This window comes from Lolium rigidum, chromosome 4 (assembly GCF_022539505.1).
Source record: "Lolium rigidum isolate FL_2022 chromosome 4, APGP_CSIRO_Lrig_0.1, whole genome shotgun sequence".
Lineage (NCBI taxonomy): Eukaryota > Viridiplantae > Streptophyta > Magnoliopsida > Poales > Poaceae > Lolium > Lolium rigidum.
Window position 1 is genome coordinate 214661176 of NC_061511.1, and position 14624 is coordinate 214675799.

General features: G+C 41.9%; 1 protein-coding gene across 1 annotated transcript; it reads right to left on the minus strand.

The window, feature by feature from the left end:
* Positions 1-978: 978 nt before the first annotated feature.
* On the minus strand, positions 979-6432 carry LOC124648227 (mitogen-activated protein kinase 17-like). The gene is made up of 11 exons (XM_047188021.1): positions 6097-6432; positions 4825-5230; positions 4604-4734; positions 4457-4516; positions 3866-4015; positions 3283-3438; positions 3037-3174; positions 2874-2947; positions 2615-2716; positions 1805-1988; positions 979-1373 (listed from the first exon to the last, which is right to left on the minus strand). The coding sequence occupies exons 1-11, from the start codon at positions 6430-6432 to the stop codon at positions 1308-1310; spliced, it is 1803 nt and encodes a 600-aa protein (XP_047043977.1). The 3' UTR covers positions 979-1307.
* Between the last annotated feature and the right edge of the window lie 8192 nt (positions 6433-14624).

Consider the following 14624-nt stretch of genomic DNA (forward strand, 5'->3'; position numbering starts at 1 on the left):
TATATTTACAGATACACGGGCACGCTGGCCCAAATTCTAGCCCCAAGGCCGATTCAGAAACTCCTCTTAGATGTAAATCTTCCAAGCCCATCTTCATCTCGGCCCAACTCCAATGCGGTCAGATTCTGGCGATAACAGATTATTAGCATGCCGAATAGACAGAGCCGGGTAAAGCCAACAAAATAATCGATCCACCGCAATCCCAAACGCGCGAACAATCTCCCAGTGCGTGCTTCATTGACCGCAATCCCAAAAACTCTATTTTGGTTGTCATAGTTCAGTCATTGTGCATTCTTTTTGAGTCATATGATGGTTAATGTTTTTGTCTTTCTTTGACAAGCATTAAGTCGTTCGAATTGTCAATTTACTAATGAAAACTTCTAATGTCTACCATAAGATAATTGCAAGTATGCATATATGTACTATGTGCTACAGGCTGTGTTGTCATAAAAAGAAAAGAAATGATCTATTATAACGGGGTATCATGGACACTGCATGGGCATTATCCATGATATCCCGTTATAACATCAAAATAATCATATGTTCAACAAAAAAATATTTGGTTTATTTGCCAACTTATTGTTCATGGGCCCTAATGTGTCTTATGGAATGGTAGGAATACAATTATGTACAAGATCAGTTTATCATGTTGCAACAAGAAATATATCTATTCACATGTATCCTTTAAAATTCAAATTGATGTAGAATCATCCTCACTTCATGTCTGTAGACAACCACAACTTGATAAGTTTATAACTTCATCTAGGACACTGAGCAAACAGGGCTGGCGATGCATTTTCATGATGATCTATAGATTGCAGAGGACTTATAACATCTGCTCGCAAAGCTGCTTGACAGCTTGAGTTGTTGTTGAAGATTATACGACCAAGTAATCTTGGAAAACAGGAGAAACATTTGACAAACAGATGCCAAGAGCATCTCTATACGACCAGTTGTATAGATAACAGAGGCGAAGATATTTCGGATTGCAAAAGGTTTACAAGATCAAGGAATAACATATGAACAGAATATAGGGGCAGGGTACTTCATATTGACAAAATTGTACATGCTCGTGTAGCTCCTCCAAGAAAAGGACAAGGAGCTAGTTTGTCGGTTAGACTTGGTTCTTGTCAAAGTACAAAAACGAGTAGAAAATTTACAGTACAACAAAGTTACCATCAGAGATGTGTGGTCTTATTGTCTGTATAGAAATCTTGGCTTCAATTAAAGATCATTCTGATCTTGAGCACCTATAGACATGCTGTTGTACATAGTAATACTATGACCGCTTGTGTAACCTTCGAAAATTAGGTTTTCAGTTGAGCAATCTTCTGTGAGACATCGTCGCCTTCATCCAAATTCTCTGAATCATCCTGGAAAATGAAGAATGGACATTGCAGCATCAACTAACAAATTCTTCAAATCAGATAGAAATATCTTGAAGAGATCCTGTTCAAGTGAGATCATTAAAAAAATAGTCTAATGGGAGAGGAGGCCTGGGGACTTTGTAATCTTTAATATTATTTTGTGCATTTGGTTTGTTTCTCTCTTTCTTTTGTTGGTCGTGTACAGCTTTGTGCCCTTTAATCCTTGTAGTACAGCATCAGCTGTTTTTTTTTTGTCAAAATAATATCGTAATACAAACACTCTAAAGGGATAATGGATGTAAACATCCTTAAAGTATGGAATTCAAATATAGCGGCAATTTCCATAAGAAAAGAAAGCCAAATTTCTTGCAAAAGAAAGTAAGGAAAAACATAACGACATATAAGTAGTGTGTGGACGAAGAATGAACTGAACTTACATCTTTATTTTTTATTTCACCTATACACTTGGAAGCGCTCATGGTTTCACTCTTCACTAAGCTTCGAGCACTCATTTGGGGTTTGCTTATTCCATCTGTCACTGATGCGTGTCCTGCCTTCTCACCTGCATTCAGCTTGACTTGGTACTCACTGTCCCCATGCTTATTGCCTATTGCTCTTTCCCTGAGACAAGATGCAAGAATTGTTAGTTACAAAAAATTCTTATTTCTAGGATGACTAAATTTTTTATATATCAGCATTGAATTATGTGAAACATTTATCTCTATCAGGTTCAATGTCCAAAAATATTTGATATAAAACTCTGGCAACTTCCAATTTTCCAATAGAAAAATAGATAATAATACTACGACAGTCTTTATTTGGTTTACTGTGCCAATCTCAAAGCTTAGAAAAATATACACAGAATAGTGAATTCAAAGCTACTGCATCTACACATATTTTACATGCGTAACGAATTGCATATCCCGCCTAGTCCAAAAAGAATCATATTTAGGAAAAAATTATAAGGGTGTTCACCCGGGCCACCCGGGTTCGAGTCGCATGTAAAGCACACGGACTAAACGGGGTGCTATCCGCGTGAAAAAAATCGCTGGTGAGGTCTCATCTACCTAACAAAGTATAGCCAAGGGAGGGATCCCTCCCCCGTTGGCCAACATTTAGGTTGTCAAATGAAAGAAAAATTGGTTAGAACACAAATAATCTTGTTCCTCGTAAGTCTCCATATGCAATCTACAGACAGAAATACTGCCTTGGAAGTATAAAATTAAGTTTCAGTGAAAGCGTATTGCCTTGGCAAAGAAGCATTCTGTCTCAACTGTGGACTGGACTTTTCACCCTTTGCACCACCCTCTTCCAAATGAGCAAACTGTCGCTTAAAACGGTCCACCCCACTGTCAAGTGTAAACATACATGCATAAACATCAGAGGTTGCAGTATAGCCTCAAACAATCATAATATAACTAGCATAATGAAAAAGAAGTAAAGCATAGTCATCATAAATTCTCTGCACTAGTGAATCTTGTTTGTGAAGAAAAATAGTGGTCTCACCTAGGGTACATGAAGCTCATCTGGTCTCCTCCACGTAGGTATTCTTGCAACATATGAGGATGGTACTCTAAAATCTAATAAAAAAAAACTAACAGACTGTTAGTAAACTACAGAGACCGAAGCAGCTCTACTATATCTCCACAGAATAACTGAGTAATGGTACCTCTCTGTAAATTAATTCTCGGACATCATCTTTGCCCAATTTTCTCTTCTCGAACTCAAACTCAAATTTTGAGATAGGCTCAGTTATGGGCTCACGTTCAGAATTTGCTAATCCAGTGAAGTATGGGTCTGTCAGGGCCTTGAAGAATATTTTCATATCTCAGTATTGAGAATAATAGTTTACCCAACATTTTCAAAGCTGTAATACATCTTTAGGTGAACAGAAATTGGTCTCAGCCATTCCTACCTCGTCAGCACTTGGCCGATCCTTAGGATCAAAAGCAAGAAGACGCTCAAGCAAATGGAGAGCCATAGGATCGATGCCTGGAAACTTTTTGGTTAAGGGAACTTTAGGCTTTTTCCTCATATTGCTCAGGTATCGCCGAGCTTTTTCATTCCGTATCTGCAGCATTCAGTAAAATGGTGTAAAAGACCTGGTTTCCTCACAATTAACATTCCATTTATATGAAAAAAATATAAAAGATAGCAAGAGATTGTGCTGATATTGAATGTCAATTCGTTCCAAATCCTGTAGGTACTGCTCAGTAACTAAAAATCCATAAGAAATGGAATAAGGAAATAATAATTCGCCATGTACAGATTATATAGGTTGGCGGTTTTGCAGGAAATTCACATATTTGGAAAATATGTAACCATGTAAGTGAATTAATGATGCTAGGTTGGCATCGCAGGTAATTCTCATGTAAGGAAAATATATAAAAATTGAAAGTAACGCCTAGCATAGAAAATGATAAAACCACATATGTAGCAAAATATATAACTCCAAATGCTTTCCTAACTTGCTGCTAACTAGTGCGGAGTTAGCATACCTTAGAGAGGGATTCCGCTGAAGGAGTCCCAAGTAGATCTGTCATGAGATCCAATTGATGCACAACATTCTTCCCTGGAAAGAGTGGCTTCCCTGTGAGCATTTCTGCAAATATACATCCTACGCTCCAAATATCAATTGCAGGAGTGTACTGCAAAATTCAAAGTCAACATTCAGCTTCTTTTACCATTTGCTAAACATGCAGACACATGAAATTAGAACCAAGTGCATCACCAAGTTCAAATTAGCGCCCAAGCCACGCCTCTAAATTCAATATTATGATTATATGAAAGAAAAGGAAAAAAACACCATAAGTAATATATTCTTTGAATTTTAAAGTAAAAACTAGTTTGAAGATCAGAAGAACAACATAAAAAAATACATATCTTGACAGATTGAACCAACATTTGAGAACTGTACTGCACACATGGAAAATTAATAAACACGTATTGCTCTTTTGCATCGACACATATCATGGTAATATAACAATTATTGAAGAAAATCTACAGCATGGTCATTGTTCTTTTCTTTTTCATGAAATAGCCTGGGTATCCTTTTCGGTAGTATGAAGCTGGGATGAAAGTTACATTACCTTTGAGAAAAATGAGCCACACAACTCTGGAGCACGGTACCATCTAGTTGCCACATAGTCCTGGGAGAAGGCATGCAAAATCATAAGAAACATAGATTTGGATGCTCAGAATAAAAACCACCTACTGAACATTACAAAAATGGTTACCGTCCAGAATATGGCTGATGGAGCCCCGTCATTAAATGAAACACGGGCAAGGCCAAAATCACAAATCTTCAACTTGCAGTCAGCATTCGCTAGAATATTCTTTGGCTTAAGATCCCGATGGAAAACATTCGCTGCAAAATCATCACGTAGACAAACAATCAGTACAGTGACATCGCATGGAAAAAGTCCAGTGAAAATTTCCTTTGTGGAGTCTTAACCACCTGTATGAATGTACTTCATCCCGCGGAGCAGCTGATACAAAAAGAACTGGTGATGCTCTGGTGTGAGATCATCATTCGCTTTAATTACCTGATGGAGATCCGACTCCATCAGCTCAAAGACTACATATATGTCCCTGAATTCCCTCCTTGAAGGGGGGAGCATAATGTGCCTGATCTGAACTATGTCCGGGCTGCGCAGCAACCGGAGCAACTTGATCTCCCTAAGGATGCGGGTGGCATCGGAGACGTGATCAAAGACGTCATTGATCTTCTTGATTGCCACACGCTCACCAGTCTGGGTGTCGATGGCAGCGGCGACAACACCATAACTCCCTTTGCCAATAACCTCGCTGACCTGATACCGGTTTAGTTCACCATACTCCGTGAAGAACTCGGATTCCGTGGTCTGAAAAGGAAGAAGCAGGCGCATATTTGCACCATTAGTTCAGAGAGCTGGACAGTGCTACCAGACTTCTTTACCATTGATAAAATGCATTGAGAAAAAGAAGAGATGGAACATTTCAATCAGTGGGATGGCCTCGCAAAAATAATAATGATAGCCTTACTAAAATTGATACTGATGGGCATAAAAGTCGGGGCTCGGAATCAGAAGACATGGACACAACTGAAGAACTACTCAGACCGCTTCTTGCTCCTACTGCTGGGTTTGGATTGAACTAGAAAGTGGTTGAACAGTTTTACCTATTTTTCTCATATCTAGCAGGAGGTGGCAAATGCTGCACCATGGAATTCGTCCAAAAGCAAGAGGAACCAATAATTGAAAAGAAGAAAGCATAACCTCCTCTAGCCTGCATCATGCTGGTCTCAGATGAGACAGGAACAGCAAAAGGCAGGGGTCCCGTGATAATGTGGCCTAATTGCCGCGCTTTATTAGGTCGTCACGGGCGCATTGATGATGTGATTGGGTGGCACAGTTTAGTTTGCACAGGCTAACAGTACTGGCATTAACAATGATCCAAGAATTGGCCTGTGCAAGCCTGTGCATGCCGTATGAAATTCGGTACTACAGTTTGGCCAAGCAGATCCGCAAGAACTGGCAAGAAAGCAAGCACATTGGGATCCGACGGAGCTCAGGCGCGGTAGATCACGCCTGCAGGCACGGCAGAGAGTTGAATCGAGAGAGATCGGTTGGGAACCGGCATTGAACCAGCAGCGCGCGGGCGAAGGGATCCAGACAAGATCACGGGGTGTGGGTGGGGGTGGAGGGGAAGGAGGCAGACAGGGGCGAAAGAAGCAGGGGCAAGAACGCACCTTCTTGCCCGGATCCATGCGTGGCGGCTTGGTGCGCACGGGCGCGCGGGGCACAACGACGCGCAGTCCGCCCGCCTTGTTCTCCTCCTCTATGACAATGTAGTCCTCGGGGTCGGAGTCTGGTCCCCCGGCGGCGACCTCCCAGTCGACCTCGGCGTCGTCAACCCCGTCCTGCTCCGGTTGCTGCGGGAGCGAGTGGGCGCGGAGGTCGGTGCTGGCGGTGGTGGTTGTATTGGTCAGGTGGGAGGAGGAAGAGGATGAGGCTGAGGAGGAGGAGACGCGGCGGGAGCGGTGGTGACGGAGCCAGCGGATGAGGGAGCGGGCGCGGCCGCCCATACACCGCTGCCTATTCCGCGGGCGGGGCCGCGCATTGGGCGGCGGGGAAGGCGGGGGGCGGAGCGAGCGCGTCTCGCGCGGCGGGGGGAGAGAGGAAGCAGGTGGCCGCGGCGCGCGGGGAGGGTGGCGGTGCCGGTGCGGTGGTCTGCGTGCCGGCAAGTGGGCGGTTGGGGAGGGAGGATGGCCGGAACGTGGGCAAGGCGGCGTTTGAGTCGAGCGACTGGGGCACACGTCCGAAACTGCCTCCTTGTTTCTAAATTTTAGTTTACGCTCTCTTTTAAAAAGTTCAATTATCCATCGCCGTCTATACGGACTGCTTTGACACGGCTACTTTTTTTTCGGGAGAAAGTAGTTATATTAAATCAAGATGTGTCTATCTCAGATTTACTTAACTCTCAGTCACCTCAGAAAAGTGTAACTGCAGTTTAAAGAAAAGTGCAACTCGATCTAGTTGCACATTTCTGGCCGACAAATGCATTTGCACTTTTTAACAGAAAAGTGCAACTCAAGCACTTTTTTGTAAGTGACTTAGGGCATATACAGTGGCAGTCGCTTAACTGGACTATTGTGCAGGAAAAAAATGGATAATAATCCTAGCGTCTGTTGGAGTAGTCAAGAGCTCCAACGCAGGTTCACGAGTGGGAGACGTTTGTTATTCAACGGAATCTCTCCGAATTTCATGCCACAGGTTAAATACTAACGAAGCGTCGGGGCTTAGTTTTGCGTCGATGGCTCAAATCAAGCGCCCATAGACCGGGATTGCATGGCGTAACTGACCATCGGCAAGGAAAGAGATCCCAGCGCCTGGTCTTAGCGCCCCGCGCTGTAGATGCTCTTAGACTTAAGAAAATCTCAGTTGACTGAGACATAGCAAAACGTGAAATCAATGTAAAATTACATTACAATCATGGGTGTTGGGTTTTGCAACTTCCACTCCGGTTCGTCTTAGCTAACTCATGGCTAACACCATTTGCTACTCTACCAATTTTAGCTATTCTGGTGCTTCTTTCCTAGATCAAATCACAGAATTGCATTTACTCTGATGGCATAGGCCGATAAATTCGGGGTCCTTTTCTTAATCAGTTCAAAGGCCTCTCCACAGTCCGTCTCTCCAAAGTGAACTCCAGGTTCCACCAATGTAACACCAGGTTCAAACACTCTTCAATGGCCATAAGTTCAAATTATGTGGCATCACGGCACTGCTTAAGATGAAGACATGCAACATAGATCATCTGCTTTGCCTTCCCCATTCAGGCGGTATCCATGTCTGCTTCCTATCCTTCTTTTTTGCTATGCCCTAGTTCTTTAATTCTAAATCCTTGGGTCTCTGAAATGATCATTTTTTTCCTTTAGCAACATCTATCTGCGGACATTGCTTTATCATCAACAAAGAATTTAGATAGTTTCTCAAGAACCTGTGCGCGAGCCTTCAATGGAGGGGCAAGGTTTGACAGGGAGAGCTTGTATTCAAGCATTGTCAATAGGCAAGAGATTGCTAGATTTGTCTTTTTATAACCATCATTCTTGCAATTGGGTCGATGAATCTGCTTGCTTTTTACTCCCCCTCCCAATGGACGTGATGTTATCGTTTTGCATGTTTTAACCTTGACCAATAATTTATCCTATACTACATGTTAATGCAATAAAAATTATGCCAATAAAATAATTATTCTATACGAATTTAATGATATGTTTTAATTGGTCAAATTGATGGTTGAATTTAGACGTAAAAACTTGTGCGCAACCTAAATAGAGACGGAGAAAGTCATGGGCCATGTAACTATTAGGCCATATCCAATCCAAAACACTTGCATAGAGAGAGAAAAATTGCACAAGCCACGTCTCCAATCGGAAACACTAGTTGACATATGTGGGCTCCCATCCAGTTCGACCAGCGTAGCATGACCCGTCGCACGCATAAACCGAACCAAGCCCAAGACCTTTCCTGGAAGTTAGAAGAAAGAAGTCATTTTATATTCGTTAGGTTTCGTCAATTGACTACATAACTATAAAGGTACATTGCCCCTACGTGTGTTTTTGGTAATTAATAATAATTTTTATTGACTAATATTTTCATTGAGTTTATATGAAGGAATATTGCATAGGTAGTTCTTGTAGTTCATGTGTTGGATTCAAGTGTGGATGTCATGAAGATGAAGATATACCTTGGGTATTGGAATCAAGATGATCAATTTGAAGAGAAGAATATGATATGACCAATAAGAAGAAATGAAGATGGACTTATTATGTGGACCTCAAGTTAACCATGCTCTAGAGTGTTAAGCAATGGATGATCAAGATATTATGATAGAGGATGAAGAGATACAAGATTGACCAAGACTAAGAGCATAGATTAGATTCAAGTTGGTTAACACATGAAGCATAAAGAATGTGCCATATTGGATCATGTGATCTAAGTGTACTACTGGAGATTAAGACTTTCCATCTCTTAGGTTTCCTTTTGAGTCTGCACCATCTGAAATACCAATCCCTAAATCTTGCTAGCTCTGTTCTTGTGTTTTACGTCTTGGGATGATAAGTCTTGTCAATTATGGTTTTTGAACTAACCCATCATATATGTATATTTGTGTTGTCTATTTGGGTTAGGTATATTTACATGGGCATGTGATACGTCTCCAACGTATCTATAATTTCTTATGTTCCATGCAAGTTTTATGACAATACCTACATGTTTTGCTCACACTTTATATCATTTTTATGCATTTTCCGGGACTAACCTATTAACAAGATGCCGAAGCGCCAGTTCCTGTTTTCTGCTGTTTTTGGTTTCAGAAATTCTGCACAGGAAATATTCTCGGAATTGGACCCCACGAAGACAGAAGTCAATATTTTGCCGAGGCGGACCCAGAGAGCTAGAGAAGGGCCAGAGGGGGGCCAAGGGCCCCCCACACCATAGGGGGGCGCGGCCCACCCCTCTGCCGCGCCACCAGGTGGGGAGGGCACCCTAGGGCCCCTCGGAGGCCGCCCTTCCGCCTATATATTCTCCTAGATGCGAAAACCCTAAAGACATCGGTCTTCCTCCACGAAAAGTTACGTAGCCGCCGCCATCGTGAAACCAAGTTCGGGGGACAGAAGTCTCTGTTCCGGCACGCCGCCGGGACGGGGAAGTGCCCCCGGAATCCATCTCCATCGACACCACCGCCATCTTCATCGCCGTTGCTGTCTCCCATGATGAGGAGAGAGTAGTTCTCCCCCGAGGCTGAGGGCTCTACCGATAGCTATGTGGTTCATCTCTCTCTCTCCCATGATGTGATATTTATGTGATCATGAGCTTTGTAATCTAGTTGAATATGTAGATGTTACTCTTGTCTATTATGCACTCTAGAGGTTACTTTAATATGAACTCCGGAGTCACTCTCCACGGTGTGATGGTGACAGGTGTGCGCATCGTGTGTGATTCTTTATGAAGTTGTGGAGCTTGTTTACTCCGGCTTGAGGTGTGCTTTTGCAGCCCTACACAATGAATGGTGTTTGTTATCCAACAAGAGAGTGTTTGAGAGTAGCATTTATTTATTTAATTATGTGATCATTGTTGAGAGTGTCCACTAGTGAAAGTATGATCCCTAGGCCTTGTTTCTAAGCATTGAAACACCGTTTCCAACAAGTTCTGCTACATGTTCGCTTGCTGCCATTTTTATTTCAGATTGCAATTACTACTTATAATCATCCATATTACTTGTATTTCACTATCTCTTCACCGAACTAGTGCACCTATACATCTGACAAGTGTATTAGGTGTGTTGGGGACACAAGAGACTTCTTGTATCTTAATTGCAGGGTTGCTTGAGAGGGATATCTTTAACCTCTACCTCCTTGAGTTCGATAAACCTTGGGTGATTCACTTAAGGGAAACTTGCTGCTGTTATACAAACCTCTTCTCTTGGAGGCCCAATACTATCTACAGGAATAAAAGCGTGCGTAGACATCAGCATGCATCAAAAGTAAGATCTCTCATATAGCCCATGTGGAGGGTAACATCAAGTGATGAGTGGTCATCAAGGTTCGAGAAGGGCAAGTTCACGATAAGCATCTCGAGAAGATCACATGCTTCAAGCTTGTTGAGAATTTGGTGATACTAGACATGTGAAAATATGCCTTGATGAAGCTATCCCATTGTGGTGTATGGGGAAGAAACTAGGAGTCTTCATGAAACAACGATGATCAAGTGGTGTATTCCGCTTGAATGAAGCATAAAGCATCATCATCAAGATCAAGCGAAATGCGCAAGGCAAAGGAATAGACTCGCTAGGTTTTTCTTTTACAAGGTGGTTGTTGAGAGATCGGGTTATAGGATAGATAGCCGCACTATAAATAGGGGCTTTCAGTTGGGTAATTTTATCACATCGTCTTAGGGAGCTCAATCCTTTGAATACTTTGCATCCCTTATTCTTGTTGCTTCTCGGTGTTTCTCTGTGTGAGGTTTTTGAGCTTGTTGTTAGCTTTTCAACAAGGCCAAGTTCATCAAAAACATAAATCGTATGCATCATCTATTGTGTTTTTAAGTTTGGATAGTTTTACCCGTTCTTAGTTTGGAGAGGGTTTGACTTCTAAAACTATGTAAAAATATCCTGCCTCGTTGATTCCTAATATTCCATTTTTGGGGCTCTATTCCTCATTATCTTTCCAACCAAATTGGTTTCATCTTAATCGGAGTTCAGAAACTTTGTGAAAGTTTAGTTCTTTCAGGAAAACTGTTGTTTGATGGGTTCTCACGAAATTGGCGCATAAACCGGCGGCCTGCCGGAATTGTATCGTGTCGCCGGATTGCTCTGGCATGTGCCAAAAGGCACACAAAGAGTTGTTTCAGTGAAAATAGAATAGTTCCGGCCTGATGGATTCAATCCGACGAGGAAACCAACGTGTCAGGTTCAAACCGGCCCAGTCTTGTGCACTGGGACCAATCTGGCGAGTATTTCGATCTGCCGGTTTGTACGCCGGTCCAATACGGCAGGAGGCGGCATCGCCGATTTAATTTGCCGCCGGTTTGGGTCACAAGAACTCCCCTAACGGCTAGTTTTCTCCCTTGGACTGTAAATAGCCATTCTTCCTCCTTAAGGAGGTAAGGTCAACCATTACACTTGCTCTTTCTCTCATACTCCATTGTTGAACCTCAAAAGCTTGTTTCATCTCCCTTCCCTCCTATGATTCTTGCATCTTCTTGAAGGATTTGGAAGAGGGAATCTAGATCTACAATCTCCACCAAGCAATTCCTCCTCTAAGTGAGAGGAACTCTTGGGGATCTAGATCTCGAAGTCATCTGTTGATTACCTTATTTTTTCTTCCTCTCTAATTCCTGCATAGCACTTGTTGCTTTGGTGGGATTTGAGTGTGAATGATTTGAACACCTTTTGTGTTATTTCTTTGCATCCTTGGGTAGTGTTGAGCTCTTCATTTCGATTAGTTCGAGTGAGAGACAGTGAGCCTGTTACTCTTGGAGCACTTATCCCTCCGGTTCGAATTACTTGTCGCAGATTCAATGAACCTAGAAAGATTTTTGGATTTTTATTTTTGCCAAAATCAGTGACAAATAGTTTGTTTCTCAGAGAGTACTTCTCGTCCCCGAGTTGCAGCAAAATCCTCTAGATTGTTTGCTTCTCGGTGTAGCCGAGGATCTACCTCTAGCAGTTGCATTTTTGGGTAAGTCCACAAACCATTTGTTTCCCATTATTTGTTTCTAGCTTTTTCATATTTATATATTCTCGCATTGATAATATTTATGTGCAGTATTCACTTGGTGGTTAGGAATTGCACTTCACTTGAGGAGGAAATCCAGAACAACACCTCACTTGAGGAAATCAACAACTCCTCCAAAGGGTTCATGTTAAAACGAGGTACAACAAGAGGGTTATACTGCCACCACAGTCTTGGGAAGTCGGTAATGCTATTATCCTTTCAAAACCACGAAGACAAGGATGCAACTAAGAAAAGTAAATTATCTATTGTGTACATCTCTTGTATAGCTAGCAATGATTACATGTCAAAATGCATGTATATGTGGTGGGTGAACATGCAATCAAATATAATGATAGTATCATACTATTATGTGTTGTTAGTACAACTAGGCATAGGTATGCTTGTATCATGGTTCTGCAGGTATATATGCTTGTATCATGGTTATGCAAGTAAAAACATATGCAATATAAGCAATCAACATACCGCTTGTCTAAACAAAAACGTGTGCGCCATGAGCTGAACACAGACGGTGAAACAACACCGGTCGTTTGCTATCATCCAAAACACAACCGGTTGACTGTGAATTACCATTTGTGAAGACCATGCATGCCGCACACGGTTTTCGAAACTAGTAGTGTGCGAAAAATCAGCCATTCATACACGTTCAAATAAGATGTGTGCGCTGTAGAGGCTTATCGCCTACCTTTGTATATTGACAGCTAGGTAAACCATGTGGGAACTACAAGTATTAATGTACGGCCTAGACCCCTATGTCCTACATGTTTTTTATAAAGTACATTTTTTTAATTCAAACATTCATATCAAGTCTCACATCAGCCTCTGCAGAGTTAAATGATATAAGATAAAAGAAAATTACAAAGTCATGCATGAATGCATGTGGGGTACAAATATATCCTTCGTTGTATGCTCCAATTGTAAGGACACCACTGAAAACAACATGTGGTGTTACAGTCTTTATAGAATTGACCACGACCGGAGCCAGCATACCCATTGGAAAATAACCTGCAAATGAGATTCATTTTAGCATTAGAACCATGTCACTTCTGCATTGTCATAGCGACCATAATAAGGAAAACTCTTCGACGTGTACGAAGATTCAAATCTTGCGATCAATGGCTCACACAATTGTGGCCAAAAATATTTACAACAGTGCAAGGTGGATGCATGTTAAAAGCCACTCAGATAACTGACCATATAGAAGAAACTTATACTAGAAGAAACACCTTGTACCAAAAGAAACATTGTGTACTGCCTTACTAGCTGTGCTTTGCAAAATTGTCCTTTGATTAGGGTAACACCTCTTCGATGGTAGCACACACTTATTATTTCTACCTGGGGCATCAGAATGGACTAGTGTTTTGCAGGTGTAGTCCACATAGAATTTAACATTTTCATGTAGATTTCAATGAAATTTGCCTTTTCTTGCAATAATTGGACAAATGTCAACTGCCCGTTGGAGGGTATTCCATGCAGCGAGGCGCGCACCGACTAAGTCTCGTCTAAAAGTCGCATTTGGTGGGTTTGTTCCTAGCACCTCTATGATGTAGAAGCAGTATATTGGTCGTGAAGAGGGGCATTTCCTAGCCATGAATCCCTGAGCCATTCCATAATTAAGAAGGTGGAAGAAGTATTTCTTTGTTTGCCACCAGATCAGGCAAAAAAAGTGTGAGTCCCCGGTTTCAAATATACCCGGATATAGCCTTTCAACCCACATTTTTTTTCCTCTGGGAGTTTTTCCCATACCCATCCTCCATTAAAAGTTTGAACAACCAGTTACTAAGGAGAGAGCTATGTTTTAGGCGTCAAGATCCTGGATGCCGAGGCTCCCTTGGTCTTTTGGACAAAAGAAACTTGTACATAAGTAATCCAATTACTCGAGTACCCCTTTAGGAGGCCTGGAAGAAAGATATCATACATATAGTACCATATTACTATTACTGAGCACGCTCATCAGCTTAAATCACTAGCTACTGAGCTCCAAATACTACATAGTACATGCAAGCCTCTAGATTTATCAACTATTCCAATGAAGGTAAAAAACACATCGAATTTCTGGACAATGCAATAGTTGAGATATGAAACATGCCTCGGGTCAATCAAGCCCATTTTTCTGCGGTCTTTTACAAATTAATCAGAATAGTTCAGTACTACTGATTTAGATTTTAAAAAACTATCCAGATTATATTCCAGCAGAGGGCAAATGCTCCATCCTATGTGCGAGCCTCTCATCATAACTCCCCCCGTATCCCCTATCCACACATCACCATCGATCTGACTACAACTCCCCCTTCACCCTCACCCAGACACACCAGCCACCACCCATTTCTGTGCACAGGAAACAACGGCATACCACAATCTTCCAAAGACACAAGCCTTCTCTGCATCACAGAAACAGCAAACGAGAAGCCCACCAAGATACACATGCTCTCCTCCTGGTCCTGGCACCATCAGCATATGAAAAATTTGTCAGCTACTAC